Source organism: Chlamydotis macqueenii, chromosome 16 (assembly GCF_036417535.1).
Source record: "Chlamydotis macqueenii isolate bChlMac1 chromosome 16, bChlMac1.mat, whole genome shotgun sequence".
Lineage (NCBI taxonomy): Eukaryota > Metazoa > Chordata > Aves > Otidiformes > Otididae > Chlamydotis > Chlamydotis macqueenii.
Genome location: NC_141571.1, coordinates 5,954,531 through 5,974,886, shown reverse-complemented (window position 1 = coordinate 5,974,886; position 20,356 = coordinate 5,954,531). Strand labels below are relative to the sequence as shown.

The 20,356-nt window shown below is 57.6% G+C and overlaps 2 protein-coding genes across 2 annotated transcripts; both read right to left on the bottom strand.

Annotated features, from left to right (window-relative positions):
- Positions 1-8,842: 8,842 nt before the first annotated feature.
- On the bottom strand, positions 8,843-9,765 carry LOC147598699 (caltrin-like protein 2). The gene is made up of 3 exons (XM_086760853.1): positions 9,615-9,765; positions 9,291-9,452; positions 8,843-9,088 (listed from the first exon to the last, which is right to left on the bottom strand). The coding sequence occupies exons 1-3, from the start codon at positions 9,676-9,678 to the stop codon at positions 9,084-9,086; spliced, it is 231 nt and encodes a 76-aa protein (XP_086616979.1). The 5' UTR covers positions 9,679-9,765; the 3' UTR covers positions 8,843-9,083.
- Positions 9,766-13,233: 3,468 nt separating this feature from the next.
- On the bottom strand, positions 13,234-19,770 carry MATN4 (matrilin 4). Its single transcript, XM_086760624.1, has 10 exons — positions 19,685-19,770; positions 18,080-18,649; positions 17,184-17,306; positions 16,753-16,875; positions 16,534-16,656; positions 16,314-16,436; positions 15,452-15,865; positions 14,956-15,108; positions 14,065-14,169; positions 13,234-13,936 (listed from the first exon to the last, which is right to left on the bottom strand). Exons 1-10 carry the CDS (start codon positions 19,758-19,760, stop codon positions 13,878-13,880), a joined length of 1,869 nt encoding a protein of 622 aa, XP_086616750.1. The 5' UTR covers positions 19,761-19,770; the 3' UTR covers positions 13,234-13,877.
- Between the last annotated feature and the right edge of the window lie 586 nt (positions 19,771-20,356).

Genomic DNA, 20,356 nt, shown 5'->3' with positions numbered 1-20,356 from the left:
GGGAGACAGGGAGGGGACACAGCTCCATGTCTCCTGCTGCAGCTCAAAGCCCCGGCTGGAAGCGGCTGCAGGAGAGCAAAGTTCATTTTCCAGGCTGCAGATGCCCCGTTTAGGTGTGTGCTGGCATCACAGCATCCTTCGGAGGGGACCTGGCTACAGCATGAGTGGTACCCGAGGTGAATTTTTCCCTTTGCTGCACAAACCCAGACGCGAAAGTCCTGACTCTCCCAGTAGCCACCAGAGCTTGTGGCCCTGACTTTGCTGGGCAAGCCATGGCAGGAAAGGGAGACTCCCATTTTAAGGCTCTTCCCCAGCAAATTGAGGTGCAAGGGCCCTTGCTCGGTGCGGACGGCTTTGCAGCCAGGTTGGAAGGGTGCAGCTCCCCACAGCACGGGCTGGCCCCACGCCTCCGCCGCGACTGCCAGCGATGTGGAGACAGGAAGAGGCAGAAAATCAGGTCATCTGGAAACGCCTCACCATCTCTTCCTTTCATGTCTCCCCCCATCTTCCTCTCCTGGGGAAGGCAGGTCTCCTCCCGCCGAAGCCCGGAGGGGATTGTGTCAATAACCACATGGCAAATCCTCCACGCGAGGACGGGGGCCGAAACCTCTTTCCGTGTTCTCTTCTGCAGGCTGGAAGCAAATCGGAGAGGCAGGGTGAGTCTGAAGCCAGCAGCCATTTCAGTACTGCAGTGAGTCATCCCGAAAGGCGCCCAGCTTGTGGCAGCTCCCTTCCTTTCTTCTTTCTGCCTTTATTTTTTTAATAGCTGATGTAGCAATAAATTAAAAAAAGGGGAAAGTGTATATGAATATAGCATATGTACAGAGCTCCTTTAATTAAAAGAAAAATCTTCAAGCACTTTTCAGCCCCTTGGACATCCGTTGTGAAAGGCTGGAGCCGCCGGCCGTCGGCCATGTGGGAGGGTGGGACGGAGTGGGACGAGCGTGACCGCACCTGCGAGCGCAGGGGACCCGTGCTGCTGACGGGGGCTGATTAACGCCAGGGACACGAACTCAAAGTGTTTAATGAATAGTCCTTTCCAGAGGGAATGACCTAAATGAGGGCAGACACAAAAGCCTGTTTTTGCCTTTCTCAGTTGCGAAGATGTTTGGGTTTTCCTTTATATTTTCGGTTTCTGGTGTGTTTATCCTCTCCGGCCTCCCACGAGCTTTGGAAGGGGATTGCTCTGGCTGGAGGGATTTGGGCTTCTCCTTCCCGTGCCATCGGCTCTCCCCATTCCCGTGCCATCGGCTGTCCCCACACAGCCTTGCCTCTCCCAGGAGCCAGCCCGTGGGGCAGCAGGGAGGGAAAGCCAAGCCGCGACAGCGGCATCCTCTGAGCAGGAGGAGGCGAGTGGGGACCACCAGCTCTGGGGTCCCATCCCCACAACCCTCATCTTCCTTCCAGACCCACAGGGAGTCTGTAGGAGCTGCTGACGGGAGGGTCTCAGCCTGATCCATGCCAGGAGCATGAAGCCCCATGCCAAATCCTTCAGATCTGAGCTTCCCTCAAGGATGCTCCAGACCCCTCGGATGCACCCACGGCATCCAGGCCCCTGTAGCAAGGTGCTGCGGGCGCGGGACAGGCTCTTGGTGTGTTCCCTGGCTACAGCCCACAGCTCTGACAGCCTGGAACTTCCCTGGCTTGGAGTTTTGCTGAGCCCACTGGGTGCCTGAGCCAGGACAGATTAATGAACAATCGCTGAACTTGCTGGAGACCTTGGCTTGCAGTTGGGCACGGAAGCAGTAACCAGAGACAGAAAATTTGGAGAGTCTTAGTGCAGCAGTGGCTGTTTTCCATGCAGATGGGGAACCTCTGGAGAGGGACCAGGGAGATGCGGCAGTGGAAGGCCAGGCAATTCAAGGGAATGATGTACCGTCTGGAGGGCTTCCACGTGCCCCAGGACACTACTGCCTCCATCTTACAGCAACTCGCAGTCTCCCCCTTGCTGCATTCCCTCCTTCTCTGTCTCTGCCCCGGGTCGTTTCACCGCCCTCCAATGCCCAGGGTACATCCCCAAAGTCGAGTTCAACCAAACCAAGGGCCATTCCCAGGCTCATGGGGAGCACGAGTGGTGCCGATCCCACCAGGTGTGGCTGGGCAGGATGGAGCAGGGACCCCTGGGCACGGTGACTCCGGGCAGGTGGAAACTGTGCCGGAATGGGGCTGAACATGGCTCGGCAAGGGCTGGGGGGACACAGCCGGCCTGGGCTCTTTGTTTGCACTGTTGGTACTCAGCAGCTGGAAGTTAGATTAACGGGGCATGGGCTGAGGCAGAGAGGCTTGCCCATCTCTGCAAGGATGCTGTCTTTTGTGCTCCCCACAGGAGTTTTTGGAGAAGCTGGGAGTGCTGGAGAGTGTCCAGATCTCACGGCTTTGAAGGATGCTGGGGGTCTTGCTGGCTTCTTCCATCCCATCTCTGTCTCTCCCTCCTGCAGACACCATCCCTGTGTGGGCAGGACACCTCGGTCCAAGTAGGAGGACTTGGAACTGATGGAGCATCGCTGATCTGCCCCGTGAGATGCTGGAGCCTTCGGGAGCGGGGCAGCGTGCCACCCCAGAGCTGCAGGGAGGCTCTGGGCTCCAGGCTGGCATGGGACCCGCTCGCTCGCCCCAGGTGCCCTTGGCGAAGGATCAGTCCTGCCATGGTTCGGGGCTGGTGGCTCACTGCCGGTCCCGGGAAGGCTGCAGAGCCATGGCGGGGGTAGCAGGGGTGTCTGACGGCTCCTCGGCCTCCTGATAGATATTCTTCCGTTGGTGCATGGAGAATCGCCGCTGTCTTCATGTCAGAGCCTGGGTTTTACAACGCCAGCTATGGATTTTTTTTCCCTGCCATACAGCTGGCCTGGCTGTTTGCTGCCTTATTTTTATAGGTTTAGGGTTTTTTTACCAGGTGTCTTTGAGCAAGCAGCAGAGGAGCGGTCAGGGATGCGGGGGCAGACCCAGGGAAGAGAACATCCCAGGCTGAGCCTGACTGGTTCGGAGATGCACGGGCACTCCCTCCTGGAAAATGCGCACAGCATCCCAGGCTTCATTGCCTCCTGCCACCGGCAATGCCATGTTGAGGGCCCCCCCTCACTCTCTGATCCATCTACAGGATCCAGGGCTTGCCTTTTCAGGTACATTCGGGTGTCAGAAGAGGACACATCTGCATTCTTTCCAAGATCTTGGAGCAGTGGAAGAAGGATTTGCATCCCAAGACAATACCCGCTGGTGGACAGCCGGTGCCGGGACGCAGCTTGGCACCCAGGCAGAACCCCAATTTGCCTGGGCGCTGGAAGGAGCCTCCCGATGACATTTCAGAAAAACACTTTTCTATTTTTAGTGGCTGTAGCGCACAGAGCCAGGCAGTTGGTACGTGAGTCCCGAGCGCTGGCCCAGCGCCGTGCTGGAGACCGGGGCTAATGCGAAAAGCAGTGGTGCATCGCCGAGGATGCTCGGAGCATCAGCCGCCTGCCCTGGGCTCATTAGCGTGATTGAGTCACAGGAGCTCCTGAAGCAGAAAGGTATTTGGGCAACGGCCCACTGCCTGCTTTTGGTCTCTGCTTGGTCAGGGTCCGATCGTGTCAGGACCAGTGTGCTTCTCTGATCTGCACCACATCTCTGATTCGTGCCTTGAAGGGCCAAGCCTCTCCATTCGCCCGGCTGCAAGAACAGGACACAGCGGCCTCCGCCGCTGCGCCACTTTTGCCCGTCTCTCCCTGATTAATATGAAACCCGGATTCATGAATCATTCATGAAGCTTTATTTAGTGTAATGATTTCTGACATCCAGTGCCTGGGAATAGCATTTTGGGACAGACCGCTTGCGATCAGCGAACTCCAGAAATAATGAGCTGACGTTTATCCCAGTTGAACTGGGAACATACAGAAGGGGAGGGAGAGGGGGGAAGCAGCCGGGCCTCCTTCGGAGGGAACCGCAGGTTGCTCTCTAATTAGCCAAATGTGTAAAAGCTAAATATTGACATAGCTTTGCGGTTCCCTGTGTCTTGCAATCACATCGCATGTTATTAACCTACATAGTTGTCAGGGAAAGGAGCATCTGCACGCGCCTTGGCACAGGCAGGGAGGAAGAGGCAGGAATTCCCCGGCACCATGCTGCTGGGAGCTGGTGCTGGGACCTGAACGAGCTGGGCAACGGCTTCCCCTCCACAGCTGGGGAGCGGCAGGAGCTTGTCTGGGCTGCCCTATAAATAGCCCACCCTTCCTTTCCCTATCACAGGGGGCTAGGGAGGCACTGGTGTTGGCTGGGGTGGGCTCTCTGCAGGTCAGCAGCCCTGTTTGGGAGGGGTGTGTGAGTACCCTGGTGCCCGTGCTGGTGGGTTTGGGGGTGCTGGTGAGTTTATGACCCTGAGCTTGCCCAGTGCGTGGGCTGTGAGGAGAGCTCTGTGTTGCAGCTTGGTGGGTGAGCAGGGGCTGTTGCAGGGCTGCTCTGCTTGCTGCTGGTGCTTTCCTCTCTGCAAGCTGCTTCGTGTGAGTCTCCAAGTGCTCTGCCAGCTTTTGCCAGAGCTGTTATTTGGAAAACATCCCAGCTGCTTGGCTGACTGCAGGCATCAGCCTGGCTGAGGGGCTGTGGGTCTGGCCCTGGAGCCCAGAGCTGGGGCTGCAGAGAGGGTGTGGGAGAGGGACGCTGGCAGCCCCAGCCTTGCCAGCTCCTGAGCTCTCATGTGTGCCTTGCTGCAGAGGAAAGAGGTTTCTGTCCTCTCTGCCCTCTTTCTGTGTGGGGAAAAGGGACTGCTGGCATGCAGGGATCTCCTCCAGCTACAGGGTGCTGCCAGTGCCTCATTTTTTTTGCCTTCTTTTCCTTTTAGTTCCTTGGCTCAGAGGAGCTCTGTCAGCATCTGACAGGTTCTGGGGTGCTGTGGAGAGCAGCCTGGTGAGGATTCCTGGTGGGATGAAGGGGAGGATGGAGCCAAGCTGCTGCCTCTTGGCTGTCACAGGTAATGCAGAGCTGTTTCCATGCCAGATCCTTGTCACAAGCAGCTTGTGAGGCTTGGCAGCACTTTAGGCATCCCTCCACCATGGTCCCATCCCCTGCCAGACCCCACTGCTCTGGGACTCCCCACCACACAGGCTTACTGGTGGCAGAGGCAGCCTCCCTTCACCCTGCAATCCCAGGATATTGCTGCCCTTCTGTCCCCCCAGCACAGCAGGAGCTGATGCTGTGCATATCCCCTGGCTGTGTTTGGGGAGGGCACTGGGAAGGGTTACTGGTGCATCCTGGCCAGGCAAGCCAAGGCGTGTTTATAGCAAGCCTCAGGAGCTGGAAAAATGCATCCCCATGTCTTCAGAAAGAAAATGCTGGAGGGCATCAACTGATGTGAGACAGCTCTGGCCCTGTGGCTGGAGGGTGACCTGGTCCGGGTGAGGAGCTGAGTTTATTTAAACCATCCCAGAGAAGAAAGCACAGAGTGAATTCATGCCTCTGTTGACCTTCAGCAGTGTGAGGATGGTTTGTTTTTCTGCAGAGGTGTATATTTATTTTATGGTGGGGACCAGAATGGTATTGACTTGTCTTCCCACCTGAAATACCTCTGCTCCTCTGCGGAGGAGATGGGGGCTGTGCGTACCACCCAACCATGGGCAGAACCGCTGCCGAGTGGATCTGTTCAGCCTGGGGTATTCTCCTCTGGAATTGCTGTGATTGCTGCATCCTGCTGGGACTACAGCTTCCCACACCTGGGCCAGGCTAGTTAAATAACCCTCTTTTTCAAAGGTTTTCAAAGCTGTGGTAATTCTTATCAGGCTGGTCTGAATCATCTCTTGAAAAGGTCTCGCATCGCTCTTGAGCACCAAACTGTTCTGTATGCAGACCCCGATCACCCAGTCTCCTGAGCTAGAGCATAAAACATGCAGGGAGAAGGTGCCAGGAAAACATGAAAAGATGTTCAGGTGTGCAAGGGGTGTGCTGTGGGTGAGACCTTGCTTCTCTGTCCTCTGCCCTGTCTCCATCTCGGAGTGGACCCAAGCACATTTCTGTGTGGAGAAAGGCTCCTCCCTGGGGAGCCCCTCTGGATCCCATCCCCCGGGGTGTCAAACAGTGGTGGATGTTTCCTTTGAGATCGATCCAAGAGTGACTGGCCCAAAAACCCCTGTCTTGAGTGGAAGATGGGTTAAGCCAGATGTGCTGCACACAAAAGGAACCAAATGGCTCCCTGCCCCGCAGCAGTGCTGCTGCTGCAGTGTGCCACGATGGGTGTTCCTAACCCAAAGCTGGGTCCTTGTCGTATGTTCCCAGCACCAGATGTGGTTGTCTCTTCCCAGGAAAAGATCCCACAGCAGCAAGTCTTGAGTTGTGATCTGCCTCCAGGCAGAGAAAATGAACGTCTCTGTCTCCAGGCTGCTCTAGCCCTGGAGAAGCAGATGGCATGGGGAGAACCAGCATGGAAACTTCTCCTCTCTGGTGCAGGATTTGCTGCTTTTCCTGTTGGCATGTACCGAGGAGAACTCCCTTCCTTTTCAGAGATCTGATCCAAAGGATTTTCAGTCAAAGCTCTCTGCCAGGAGCTTATGACCATCAGTGATCTCTCCAGTGCATCGCTCAGCTCCTCTGGGTGGGTGCTGGCTGCATGGGGATGGGGGATACAGGAGAGTCTAACCCACGGTGATGGGAGCTCCCCAGTACAGCTGCAGTGGTGATCTGGGTATTGCTGGAAACACTGTGAGCAGTGGTGGGTAGAGGAGGGTGGAGGGTTTCCTGACGCAGCTGCAGGTGGATGTGCACTGTTGGTGCGTTGCCTCAGGGCTTTCTCACCTGCAGTGCTCCCAAACAGAGCAGCAGGACAGAGGCAGAGCAGATGTCCCCATGGCATCCCCTGGCCTCAAAGCCATCTCCTCCTGCCTGCCCAGGCCAGCAATTGGGTGACCGTGGTGATGTGGGCAAAGCTGACTCTGTCCTGAGACAGGAGAAGGGACCTCTCCAGGCCTTCACATGGAGACCTGGAGGCCCCAGGCAGAAGTTTTGGGGAGGACGAAGCCCTCCTGGGCTGCTGCCTTGCCCTTGTCTCTGCAGCGGGCACGGCTGCTGTTGGGTGTGCGGGGCCACGAGCGCTGCCAGCTGACAGGCACCCCATGTCTGGAGCTCTGCGTTTAATCAAACCAATTAGCAATTTAATCTTGTTAACAAACCAAGATAATTGCAGCATTATCAAATTAGCCAGCTGTATGGAAATGCCTGCTTAATAGCTGATAATAGCTGGTCTTGATGGAGGCGGGAGGGCTGGGGTCTGTGACTAATGACTGGTGGGAGGTGTAATCGGGCTTCTCGGCCACCACCCCATGCCAGCCCAGGCTGCCTCCGTGTGCCCACAGCCGGGGAAATACTGGGGCTCTGTCACCCCACGGCTTGTGTGGCACAGCGCTTCCCGCTCAGAGGGGCGGCTTTGGTGTAAGGGTGGCAGAGTTTTGGGGTTTGTTTTTTGTGGTTTGGTTGGAATTTTTTTGTTTTGCCTTTTTTTTTTTTTCTCTCCAGGTTGGACACCGCACTGGTCAGAAGCGATGTCTGTTTTTACGCTGAATTTGGCTGATGAGCTCACAGCCCTTGCTCTACCTGACCCCATAGGATTACCGGGCATCTCCAGCCTCCATGGGGGTGACTGTGGAAGGACTCTGCTTTCCCCAGCCTGGTCCGTGGAGCTTCCAGTATCTGCCTTGGGCCATGCGAGGTGTTGATCCCACAGCCAGAGGTTCCATCCTGCTGTATTATGGGTGGCTTAAATATCTGGCTGCTCTCCAGATCGCCTTGCTCCTGCCTTGCAGCAGGGTTCATTAGCTCAGCCATTCTTCAGCAGCGGCTCCCGTACCAGGCACCTTCCAGGCAGTGCCTGTAGGATGCTCATCCTGGGCAGGGGGTGCGAGGGGCTGGGAGCTGGGCTGCTTGTGGGTCTGCCTGGCTCGGAGCTGCAGGTCAAAGGAGATGGAGGCAAAGTGCCTCCTCCCAGCAGCCACCCAAATGCTCATTTTCCTCTCTGCTCTCTCTAGTGCACCCAGACAGAGCAGGCTCTTCTCCCAGGCTGAGCTGGGGCTGCTTGTTGTGAAAATGGTGACAAGACGCGCAATCCTGGCATCAGCTGTGGCTCTGTGTAGCGAGGGGCTGGTGGCCACTGTTGGCAGGGCATCAGCGCAGGCTGGGTGATGCTCTGCCCCTGCCGTGTGTGATGGCAATGCCTGGCTCTGCTATGGCACTGAGTGGATGCTGGGCAGGTCCCTCAGGCTGTGCACAGTGAGAAACATCAGCAGGAGAAAGCATTTCCTGAATTTTTGGCCCCAGCATTTAGCTGGACAGAAGTTACAAGAACCTTTGGGTTCTTGTAACTGAATGCTAGGGCCAAAAATTCAGGAAATGCCGTGGTTTTTGTGCACTGGCTTGAGACTTTCCCAGGCAGTTCTCTTCAGCTGAATTTCCCCCAGCTCAGGTTTGGTGAGTGGTGAGAGGCTTGGCACTGCTTGCGGTTGGAGTCTATGTAAGCCCCTCCAGCTGTGCCCCACGTGGGGTACGCACAGGGAGCTCTGCCTCCTGTACCTCCGGGCGGGCAGGGTCAGCCCCCTTCCCACAGCCACATCTCAGGGTGTGCTGGGGGGACATGCTGCTCCCCAGGGCCCCTCCTGCCAGGAGCATCCCCTAAAGCATCCCATTGTGCTCCAGCCCCTTCCCATTGCCCTCTCCCTCCAGCATTTGTATGCCTCCGGATGGATTTGCTCCCCCTAACCACGCTCTAGGCATGCAGCCGGGCAGTCCTCATCCTCTTCCTCAGGCAGAAATCCTGGGGTGAAAGCAGCAGTGGGAGCATGTACCAAGATGAGGCAGGAGGAGATGGGGAAAGGAGTTGCACATCATCAGCATCCCTGGGACAAGCATTTTTATTTGTTAGAACAGCAGTGGGGCGGAGGGAGAGGGTGTGCAGGTGGTGTGCAGCAGCTGTCAGCGGGGTGGTCCTGCAGCTGAGGTGGGCTGGTGGCTGTCCCCATCCTTCTGGGAGCTGGCATCATGCAGGACAAGCCTTGGCAGAGGTGTGAGCAGCTGGCTCGTCCCAGGGCAGCACAGGGATGTTGAGAAAGCCCTGGGTCTGTCCTGAGAGCAGGAGCTCATGCTGGGAAAAGGGAGAGAAAGCAACAGGTTGGGTCTGGTGCTCAGAGTAACCCCAGCCCATGTGTCTGGCCATCACCCCATCCTGACAGTGGAAGGCTCTGGCAGCTGGACCCAGCTCCCTGCCCAAAGCTGCTGTCACCATATCCCCCCGCTCTGCTACCTGGGGAGGTGAGCACAGGACAGGGGGGTTCCTGAGACCCTACCGTAGGAGATGGGGACCAAAGGTGGGCGGGAGACACATTTCCTCCCGCAGAAGGTCCGGCAGCACTTCTTGCCCCGTGGACACTGCTGGTCGATGTAGCACTGGTTTGGTGGGTTGGCCATCGCGCAGGTGATGCGGACGGGTGGGCAGGACCAGGCGCTGCCTGCAAGAGGAGGATGTTTGCTGCAGGCTGCCTGCAGCTGAGGGGTCCTGGGGAGATGCTCCCCAGCAAATGCTGCCCTCTCTCAGAAAATCCCTGCAAACACAGCTCCTTCCCAGCCCCTGTGCTTTTCCTCCCTGTACCTCATCCTAGGACATCTCATACCTGTTGGCAGCTCTGTCCAGACAATGAGCATCCCCACCAGGAGAAGGGCGGCCACAGACTTCATGCTGCCGTGTTCCTGAGAGCTGCGAGCGTGCTGAGCTGGCGGGTGCCGACATTTAAACCCCTGGGGAGCATGGGGGTGGGGAGCTGGGCTGGACACATACTAATGTTTTTTTCCCCTTTTTCTTCTGCTGTTGCATTGCATTTTCCGGAAGCCTTTTGCACAAGAAACAAATGGGGTTGTTCAGTTGCTCAAAAAGCAAATATTCCATTGCACAACTGTCCCCTGCAGCCACACTTGGGGCTGAGGGAGAAGCCAAGGGGAGATGGCCCAGGGCATCGTCCCCCAAGCAGGCTCAAGGTGGTGGGCAGGCACACTTCTCCAGGAGACAGTACCATGGTGACCACGCTGTGTTTCCTCCTGAGGGTCCATTCTGTGGGTTCCCCTGCTTCCCTGTAGACCCACAAACCAAATCCAGGTCAGTAACAGCCCAGAGCATGGGGCTGCCTGTGCCTTCCCAGGGATGATCCTTTGCTCTTTTCCCAAGGGAAACCTGCTCCAGCCCCAAACCCTCCTGGATCCTGTCCTGCCAGTGGTATAAGCTATCATGGGGACAGCAGCTTTGGCTTAGCTAAGGGTGAGCCTTTCCCCAAGCTCTGTGGGGGTCCCCTGAATCCCAGCATCTTCTCTGGGTGGCTGCTGCCACGTAGGAAGCGAGTTGGTGCTGGAAGAAAGTGTCTGGCCTCACAGGGGTAGGATAATTCATTCCATACAGCCTTCTCATTGGCCAAAAGTGTCCATGCAGCACAAGGACAGTGTGACTGAGTCCCAGCTCCTGATGGCTGTGGGGACTGGGGGCTGTGATCCTTGCTCAGATGGCAAAGATCTCACTGTCCTTCAGGCCTCCATGGACCCCTCCCTCCCAAGGAGGTTGTACCCCCCGCTCCGGGCAAGGCTGTTTTCTTTAGGTGCTCTTGGGCAATGGGAAGTTACTCCATTTCCCACAAATGGGTCAATGTCCCCCTCGCCTTGTGTAACAGGTTCCTGGAGCCTTTCCTTGGGATTTCTGGGGCTGTCAGGAACCCGAGCTGTGCTGGAAAAAGGCACCGGGAATGCCCTGGGAGGGGAGGGCACCCTGCAGCCCAACACCCTGTGCTCCTGCCAAGGGCAGGCTGGGGCAGCCCCTCATTTCGCAACTGGGCAGCAAAAGCCCAGGCATCACCCCTGCACGCTCCGTGCAGCCCCACTTCCCATCCAGGGCACGGCGGGCAGCTCACCGTGCCCCTTCCTGCTCAGACTTCCCTTCTTGTATCTCCATGTCCGACATTAACTGGACCTTAACTTACTGGCTACCTGTTAATTATTGTTCTGTTGCCCTAATGATTGTGTGGCTGCATTTAGCTCTTTTGTAAAGTAATTTATTAAATAACCAGGAGAGTATTTAGCCAACCCAAACAGACTTTCTGGGCTGTGCACCAACAATTTAGCACTTTTAAGGAGAAATGCAAGCATTGGTTTAATTTTTAAGCAATTCATTGGTGTTCAGCTGGGGCTGGAGAGGACAGTGCTGTGCTCCCAGCTGGTGCCAGGGTCTGGCTGAGGTGGTGCTTGGAGAGAGGAGAAAACACTGAGAAAGGCTTGGATTCAGCTGAGGGGAAAGAAATCCATCTGAAGGACTTTTGATGGCGCTTTATCTATAGCAAGTCCATAGTGGGGAAGTCTTAAATCTGCTTCAATTGCAAGTTCCCATGTATAACCCAGGCCATGGCATTTCTGTGCACAGGACCACCTGCAGTGCCCGTGTTGCCCACAGGTCCCACAGAGCCGTCCCCATCCCACACTGCTCATACTTTCGTCCCTAAAAAGCACTTTGTGAGCCTCCTCCCCAGGCAGCAAGGCCTGAGCTCTGCGATGCTGAGGATGCTGCTGGCCCATGCTGTGATTTCCCAGCCAGGGCTCTGTGGTTTTAAGCAGGGATGGCAAGGCTGGAGGCCAGCAGCACCCAGTTTGGGGCTCAACCATGGCCAAACCCCAGCCTTAGCAGGGTGCACAAAGCACCCAAGGGACACCTCCAGCCCTCATCCCCTACTAGGCAATGGGATGCTTTCAGCCTGGCGCCAGGGTCCATCCATCCATCCAGCCCCAGCTCATGGCCGAGGATGCCCTGCTCACCCCGGGGCCAGGCCCAATACCCTCGAGGTGTCCCCAGCCCAGTGCACCCTCATCAGCGCTGGTGTCTGGTGCCACCTAGTGAAAAGCCGTTAATGAGGCTCTGCAGGACCACGCAGACATGGCCTTGCTCCCAGATGTGATCCCGCAGCCTGGCCCAGGGATGCTTTCCCGAAAATTTCTTCCAGTACCCAAAGGGGGCTTACGGGAAAGATGGGGAGAAACTCTGTTGTGACAGGACAAGGGGTAATGGTTTTAAAATAGAAGGAAGCAGATTCAGACTGGACATCAGGAAATATTTTGTTTTTTATGCTGAGGGTGGTAGAACACTGGCCCAGGCTGCCCAGAGAGGTGGCGGATGCCCCATCCCTGGAAACATTCCAGGCCAGGTTGGACGGGGCTCTGAGCAACCTGATCTGGTTGGAGATGTCCCTGCTGCGTGCAGGGGGGTTGGACCGGATGGGCTTTACTGGTCCCTTCCCACCCAAACCCTTCTGTGATTCTATAAAATCCTGCCTTGGCTGGTGCCCAGCTCCTGCTGCCCTTCCCTGCACCTCCTGCCTTCCCCTCCCGCACCGCCCCATCCATGATTTTCCATCCCCGAGGCCATGCTGTGCTGCCAGCCCTCGTCCAGCCTCTCCATCTCACTGTCAGCCCAGCTCCGCTTTGTCTACAACTTCCCTTTAATGATGCCCTCAGGGCGTGCCATTATCTCCTCTAATCAAGCCCATTATTACATCCCAAATTCAGCTAATTGCTTCCTTTTAATTTTTTTTTTCCCCTGCAGTTACTGTGTGTTTTTTACAGAGCTGCACAAAAGCAGAGAAGTCCCAGACTCCAGTTTTGGGCATCCAGCCCACTGGCGTGGCTTGTTGGTCACTGTGCTCCGTAGTAACAGGATCCAGCCTGGATGTGGCTTGTGACCACCAGCACCTTCCTAATCTGCACCCAGGGCTGGCTGCTGGGCCGAGGGGTAGGTGAGAGGGATACGGGGGCTGGGAGGGGTGCGTGGATGGGATATGGGGCTGATGGGTGGGACACAAGCTGATGGGTGGGATGTGGGGCTCCAAAGCAAACCCTGGGGATGGTGACCCAGCACCCGTGCCGTGCTGGCTCCCTCCAGCTGAGGCCGGGTCTGCAGCATCCTGGGGTGCCCACAGAGAAAGGATTTTCCCAAAGGATTTTCAAAGCCTGAGGGCAAGGGGCTTTTGCAAAAGTCAGAGGCCCCTTTTTGGACCCCACAGATGCCTCTGTGGCTCTGCAGCCCAGCTGAAAGGAGACGTACGTATCACACAAATCTTCAGGGTCTTTATTATCAGGACAGAAATTTCTTTATATAAAAAGAAATGTTCAAAAAATAGCACTACTCTGCTCTCAAAATGAAATATATATACACACACATAGATATTTATAGAGAGAATTATTACCATTTTGCTATGTGATAAAAAATACAAGGTAATGACCGATTCCCAAACAATTCTACCAAAAACGAGGCGAAGGGATCTGCCCATTCCCACCGCCCGCTTTCCCCACGGGTGCACACCCAGGCACCACGCCGGGTGCTGGCCGGGGGACACGCATCCCCCTGCGCTGCCCGGCTCTCCCTGCCCCGCGGCTCGGCAGCAGACGCTGAACGGCAGAAGCTCTCAGGGTGCCATCGCCGTAGGTTTTTCCCTTTTGCAAAGCAGCTTGGTGGGTGCTGGGGGCTCGGGGAGCTGCGCAGGGGCTGGTTCATCCCAGTTTCTTTGGGAAAAGGCTGACATCACGTCTCCTTCTTCAAATCTCAGCCTGCTCACACAGACATCCCACCTCATCCCACACCTGCCAGTTCGGAGGAACAAGGCAACAGCAAAGGCTGAACCCCTTGGCTTCACAGCAGGGGTTTTTGCTCAAGTTCTTTTTGGTTGGTTGTTGTTTTTTTTTTTTAGTATTTTTCTTTTTTTTTTTTTTTTTTTAAATACACTCCACATCCCCCTTGGGATTTTGTGATACAAGAACAAACACTGATGCTTTACAATAACCTAGCAATAACAACGCCACATAGCTACCGTCCGTCCCTGTGCCCCCTCTGAGCACTGCAGCCTCCGTAAGGATCACTTCTTCTTGGCAATCTGCTTTTCCAGGTCTTCAAGTCTGGCCGTCATCTGAGCAAGTGAATATGCTAAGGAAACAGAATGAGCCGGAGCCTAAAATCTTCCTCACTCCCACTTATCCCTCCCTCCCTCCCTCCCCTGCGTGCGGTCTGTTCCCAGGCGGCCCTCGCATCACCCCAAAGGATATGTTTCTCGGTCAGGCTCTGCAGGATGGCCACAGTGTTCGTCTGGAACTGCACCAGCGCCTCGCACTCGCACGGGCTGCGGATCTCCGTCTCCCCTTTGCCCTCCTCTGTGACCGCAGGGGTTTGGGTGCGGGCAGAGCCACGGCCCCGCAGTGCCTGGCTCTCCCCTGCTCCCACACAGCACGAGTCCCTTGTCCCTACACCCGCCGTCTGGGACTCAACCCGAGCCTGGGGGCTCTCCTCTTTCCTCCTCTTTTTCCAGCCTCCCTCCTTTTTGCCAGGCTGCATCCCTGTGAGCCCAGTGAGCTTGCTGCCAGGCATCCTCCCAGACATCCCACTGAGCGGCCGTGCACTCGGTCACAGCATGCTGAGCTCCACTTTGCCTTCAAGCCAGGGTGGCAGAGGGGAACGCTGACCACATCTGCAGCCCCACAGGAGCCCCCGGGGGTCCCAAGAGGACTGCGGAGCCCCAGCCTGCCCCAGGGCAGGGAGAACCCCACCATAACCCAGCATAGTCCTCCTCCACCTGGCACCAAGAGAAGTGCAGGTCTGGATGAGGAGATGGGCCACCCTCGGAGCTGGGGCAGCATCCCTCAAGGCAGGTGGAGACCCCAGACTCTGCCCGTGCAATGGCACCACAGTGGATGCTCATACGCCATCCCTTTCACATTAGACCTCCCAGCTCCACCTACTCCTCTTCCAAATGCCCCCAGGACCCACCTCTATACCCACAACAGCCTGATGGGATCCAGAGACTAGGTTCACACTAGCCCAGCTTGGCCCTGAGCATGACACACAGGGTGGCAGACACAAGAACCACCCCTACGGGGAGAGAAGGGCTCCCTCCAGCTCAGGGCTCAGCCCCCAGCATGGTCAGGGCTGGGGGCACCCACCTGGGCAGATGTTCAGCTTGAAGTTCTCCACGAGGTGGGTCATGGTGGTGAAGTCTGCCGAGTAGGAGAAGTGCTCCTCCACCGGCTCGGAGGCGATTGCTCTCAGCTCCTCTTCCACAGCCTTGCCGACGCCCACAGCGAACATGACGATCCCTGCGCAGCAAGGATGGATCCTGAGCACGGCGCCAGCCACCTCACACCAAGCAGCCCCAAGCCCAGAGGGAGCAAAGCTGAGGATGAAGGATTTCCCCTGGGCTTCCTAAATGCATGGCAGGAATTTGGGAAGGACGGGCAGGAACACGGCACCCCTGCTGCGACGCGGGCTGCTGCACGAAGGCTTCTGCTCAGAGCACCCTGCATCCACAGCAGAGGACATCTGCCCCTGGACCCAGGCGACGCAGCACCCCAAAGCTGGATGCTGCAGCCTCCCCCAGAGCCAGCCATCCCAAGGAACCATCCTGGGATGCTCAAAGCATGGTTTCCCATCCCCTCACACCTGACTCTTTTGCTCTCCTGGCCCATTCGGAGATGTCGTCCTGGGAGCGCCCATCCGTGAAGACGAGCCCGATTCTGGGCACGTTGTGGGAGGGAGGCCTGGCACCTTCCAGCTCGGAGAAGCTGTGCTCCACCATGTGCTTGAGGGCAAGGCCTGTCATGGTGCCTTTCTCCATGTACTCCACCTCCATCACTGCCTTCTTGATCTCGTCTGCGCTGTGATACTTGTTGAGGGGGAACTCAGTGCGGACGCGGCTGGAGTACTGCACCAGCCCCACCCGTGTTCCGTGGGGGGACACCTCCAGCAGGTCCACGATGCGATTCACAAACTGCTTCACCAGCTCAAAGTTTTGGGGCCGGACGCTCTTGGAGCCATCGATCACCATCACCAGGTCGACATGCCCAGCCCCGCACTCTGCGGGAACAGGGGAAAGGTGAAAAGGGACCAGCCTGGCCGAGGGCCCCGTGGAGGGGGCCCAAGGATGGGCAGAGCTGCTGGGCTTCAGGACACTGCATGCACCCCCTGGACCTGCAGCTGGGGCGAGGCCGGGAAGCAAGGCAAAGCATGCCCAGAGGTCTCAGCCCAAAAAACCTCCACTGCCACCCCAGCATTCCCTGAAAGTCTTTCCTAGGCTTCCCTTTCCCTGAGGCTTTCCTCAAAGCTCCTGTTGCATCTTCTGGGCCATGTCTCTGAGGACACAAGCCTGCATCCATCCCCACAGCAGCCAGGGCACTCTCCATCCTCCTTCCAATCCAGATCAGACAAAGACCCACATAAACTCCCAGCCTAGTTTCAGGTAAGCCCTCGCCACGAGCACAGAGGAGGAGGAGGAGGACGCCAAGAGCTGCATCCCGGTACTCACTGCCGCACGCCTTGCCGTCAGCCTGGAGCTGCTGGCCCTCGGGGCACACACAGTGGTAGGAGCCCTCGGTGCTCACGCACTTGAACTCGCAGCCGTGATCCACCCCGTTGCAGAGGTCGGTGGCTGCAAGACAAGCCAAGGGCACAGGGTTATCCCCATCCAGGCAGGATGGTCTGGGAACCGGGCAGGACGTAAAGGTATCTGGCGAGCCGGGACATACCCTTGCAGGACCTGCCGTCGGGCTGCAGCGTGAAGCCGCTGCGGCAGCGGCAGTAGTGCCCGTTGGGGATGCTCACGCACTCGTGCTGGCAGCTGTGGTTTCCGAAGCTGCAGTAATTGATCACTGGTGAGAGAAGGAGAGGGGTGGGCAGGAAGGGAAAGACAAAAGGAGAAACAAGAAGCAGACGAAGAAGGAACAGGATCGGAGACGGACACTTACTAGTGCAGCTCCTCTTGTCCTGGTTGAGGTAGTATCCCACACGGCAGCGGCACGAGTACGAACCATGGGCGCTGATGCACTGGTGCTGGCAGCCGTGTCTCCCGTCCGCACAGGCATCGATGGCTGCGGGGGAACAGGACACCCATCACCCTCCCGTCCTGGCCTCCCCGGAACAGCCGAGCAGGGACTCCTCCAGGACTTCCAGGCAGCTCCCAGCACCATGGGATAAGAAGGAAATGTCCCAGGATAGTGGCCAGACCAACTAATACGGCTTTGCGCTCAAAACACTGGGCCGAAACACTGCGCGCTTTGAAGGCTGGGCCACGCACCCTCTGGCACCCACGGCGGGGAGCTCCCTGGGCGACAGCCGGTTGTGCCCACGTGAGCCCCAAGTCCTCAACAAGGGTTCGGATTAAAAAAAGGGTTTTTACGGGAACAGGTCTTTCCGTCCACGTTCAGCCTGTAGCCTGGGTTGCATTCACAGTAGAAGGAGCCGCCGGTGCTGACGCAGCTGTGCTGGCATCCGTGCTCCTGCTCCGCGCACGCATCCACCCCTGCAAGACAGAACGGGTGTCAGAGCAGCCCAAGGGCAGGCCAGACGCACGGGGACCCCAGCTCGTGCCCGGTCCCTGCAGCCAAAGGCCACCGGGACGACCCGCTCAGTCCCAGCCCGTCCAGCCCCAGCCGCCTTCTGCCCTTCAACAGACGCTGAAGTACGCGAGCGAGGTCTCGCCAGGTCCAGGCAAATCCCACCAGCACGGAGGGACAGACAGGTCCCAACCTCGCAAGCTCCTGACCCACATCAGCACGGCTGCAGTGCAAACCAGCCGCCCGGCTCCCAGCCGAGACCGGCCGGGCGCTCCAGAGCAGCCCCAGGCGGGCAGGGTTTTATTAAACACACGGCAGCAGACGCCACGCATGTGTCTGCCGAGGAGACCCTGCTAGAGCCACATCGAAATGTATGCGGGGCTCTGGGATGTGTCACCCGTCCCCATCACACCCAGGGAAACCAGCTCCACATTTCCTGCTCTTTACTGTTCCCACCGCTGCTGCCACGATGGGGTTTGGGGCCGAGCTACGAGGCACAGGTGAAGACAAGCGTTCGCTTGCAATGCTTTCACAGCTTTCCTTATCTCATCTCAGGAGAGGTGAGCAAGAGGAGAGGCCACCCATCCCGGCACCTCACCAGGGAGGTTGCTTCCCTGTCCACGCTGCTCCTAGCAAGCGCAGCCACCCCAAACACCCCTCCGAAGGTCATCTTCTAGCCCGGGTCGGGAGCAGGCACCAGGACCACCCTTGCCACGCCACAGCCGCGGCTCTCACCCACCGCAGAGCTTGTCCTGGAACTGCTTCCCGAACTGCTGGATGAGCTCGAAGGACTCCACCAGGAAGACGTGCTCCTCCAGCGGCGGCGAGGCCATGGCCCGCAGCGAGTTCATGTCTGCCCGCTGGATGCCCACGGCGTAGATCTCTATGCCAGCATTCCGGGCCTGGGTGGCCACCTCGGTGACACGGTCCTGGGGCCTCCCGTCCGTCACGATGATGGCGATGCGGGGGATCTTCTTATGCAGAGGGCGCGCGCCCTCCTGGGTGGTGAAGGCCACGTTCATGGCATATTGAATGGCCAGCCCCGTCATGGTGCCCTGGGCCAGCGGGACGATGCTGTTGATGGCCTTCTCCATCTCTGCCCGTGTGAAGAAGGTCTTGAGGGAGAAGATGTTCTGCACCTGGCTGGAGTACTGGATCACCCCCACCCGCGTGGCATTGGGGCCCACGTCCAGGTTGCTAATGATGTCCATCATGAACCGCCGCATGGTCTCAAACTCGAAGGGGCGCACGCTGCGGGAGCTGTCGATCACAAACACGATGTCCAGCGGACCCTTCCTGCACTTCAGGGCTGCAAAGGGGCGAAGAGACCGCTCAGCCTCGCAGCCGCCTGCGGGAAGCGAGGCTGGGAGCGGAGACATCCCCATCGTGTGGCCTGAGGGGTGCTCAGTGGGGGATGGAGAGAGCAGGTCTGGGCAGCCCCCACAGACCAGCACCTTCCCACCGCCAAATAAACCCACGGAGTGTGCCGGCAGAGCGGGAGCAGGGGGGACAGATGGGGGAGAAGCGCCTCGTGCCGTCCTCCGCAAGCTGCGGCTCCTGCTCCAGAGCTCTGTGCCACACGGGCTTCTGCTGCTGCGGTGCCCGGCAGAAAATACGGCTTTGGGCAATTCCTCTGTTCAACCCACAGCTCCAGCCTTCCCTGGTTTTTACCGCATTCTGCCAGTTTCTGCCTAAACCCCGGGCTTGCTTTGTTGGTTGGGAAGAAAACGAGACGGCAAGAAGCACAGCTAAGGGCACGCACATGGCAGGGCTGGAGCCAAAGAGCCTCTCCTGGACACGTGGGTGCCACTTCCAGTGCAAACCCGGAGAGCGTTTAGCAAGTGAAATGCCAACGAACATATTTTGCTTGGCTTGTGTGTATCCAGGGCTGGGAGAACTCGGCCCCGAGGGTAAGCAAATGCTTTCAGTCCCCTTGGGATGATGCCCAGACTCGGGCTGTCATCTTGACTGCTCCGAAGGTCTCCGAGACATACCTGGCTCCTTCCTCTGGTCGGTGCCTTCCCTGTTTTTAAACTGGAATTTATTTAGCTCCCTCTGCCCTGAGAGGAGAGAGGCTGGTACTCCTGGGTTTTCTTTGTCCCCCCATCAGCAGACCTGTGCAGGGAGGGGGCCCCTGTGCCAGGCTTGGGCTCCCGCTCCCTTGGGCACTGCAGGGAAATTCAGGTCCCACATCTGGGAGTATCCTCCATCCTCCTGGGGATGCCTCCAAAGAATAACCATCAGGTCCCCCCACCTCAAGCAGCAAGCCATCCTCCAAGCGCCTCACTGCCCTGATGCTCTCACCTCTCCCTCCTCCAGGCAATTCCCACCGGCCGGGGCTCACCTGCAGGTTTCGGTCTGGCTTCCAGCATCGTCAGGAGAAGCAGGAGGAGAGGGGCAACAGGCAGGAGCTTCATCATGGCTCCGTGAGATCTCGCGGCTCCGGGGCTGGGGAAAACTCGCTGTGGGGAGAAGACAGCGCCGCGATCAGTGCTGAGGGTGGGCTGAGCCTGAGGTGGGTGTCCCCAGACAGTGCCCAAAACCCCCAGCAGCAGCAGTTTTGACAGATTTGTCCCCAAACTTCTCTGAACCCACGTGGGACCTTTCCCATTCGAGGACTGGCAGTCTCAGCACAGCTAAATTTCATTACAGCAGCAAGGATCTGCCAAAGGCTCTGATTTTCTGCTCTGGGTGGAGCTGGCCATTGGACAAGCCTTATTTTCACTTGCAAACCAGGCGGATGGGATGTTCAGCCAAACGCATTTTCACTGGCGGTGCGGCTGCTCTCTGCAGCCAGCCCGAGAGTTGGAAAGCTGCAGCTGGGGATGCGGAGCACCGGCCCTCCTGATGCTCCCTCCGCACGGGAAGCGAAGCCCCCAGATGAAATGCCAGCACAGACCAAACCTGCTCAGAAGTCTCTCAAAACCACTGGCAAAGATCTTTCTTTTTTTTTTCCAAGAAGCTCCATAAATTTATTCTCTGCCTTTTTTTTTCCAAGCTACATTTGGAGAGCAGA

Excerpts from the sequence above, each read along its gene's own strand:
- LOC147598699 (XM_086760853.1), bottom strand. The coding sequence starts at position 9,678 with ATGAAGTCTGTGGCCGCCCTTCTCCTGGTGGGGATGCTCATTGTCTGG. Across the intron at positions 9,453-9,614 it reads CTGGACAGAGCTGCCAACAG|GCAGCGCCTGGTCCTGCCCA; the intron begins GTATGAGATGTC and ends CTCCTCTTGCAG.
- MATN4 (XM_086760624.1), bottom strand. The coding sequence starts at position 19,760 with ATGATGAAGCTCCTGCCTGTTGCCCCTCTCCTCCTGCTTCTCCTGACG. Across the intron at positions 16,657-16,752 it reads GGACAAGAGGAGCTGCACTA|TGATCAATTACTGCAGCTTC; the intron begins GTAAGTGTCCGT and ends TTCTCTCACCAG. Across the intron at positions 16,437-16,533 it reads CGACGGCAGGTCCTGCAAGG|CCACCGACCTCTGCAACGGG; the intron begins GTATGTCCCGGC and ends CTTGTCTTGCAG.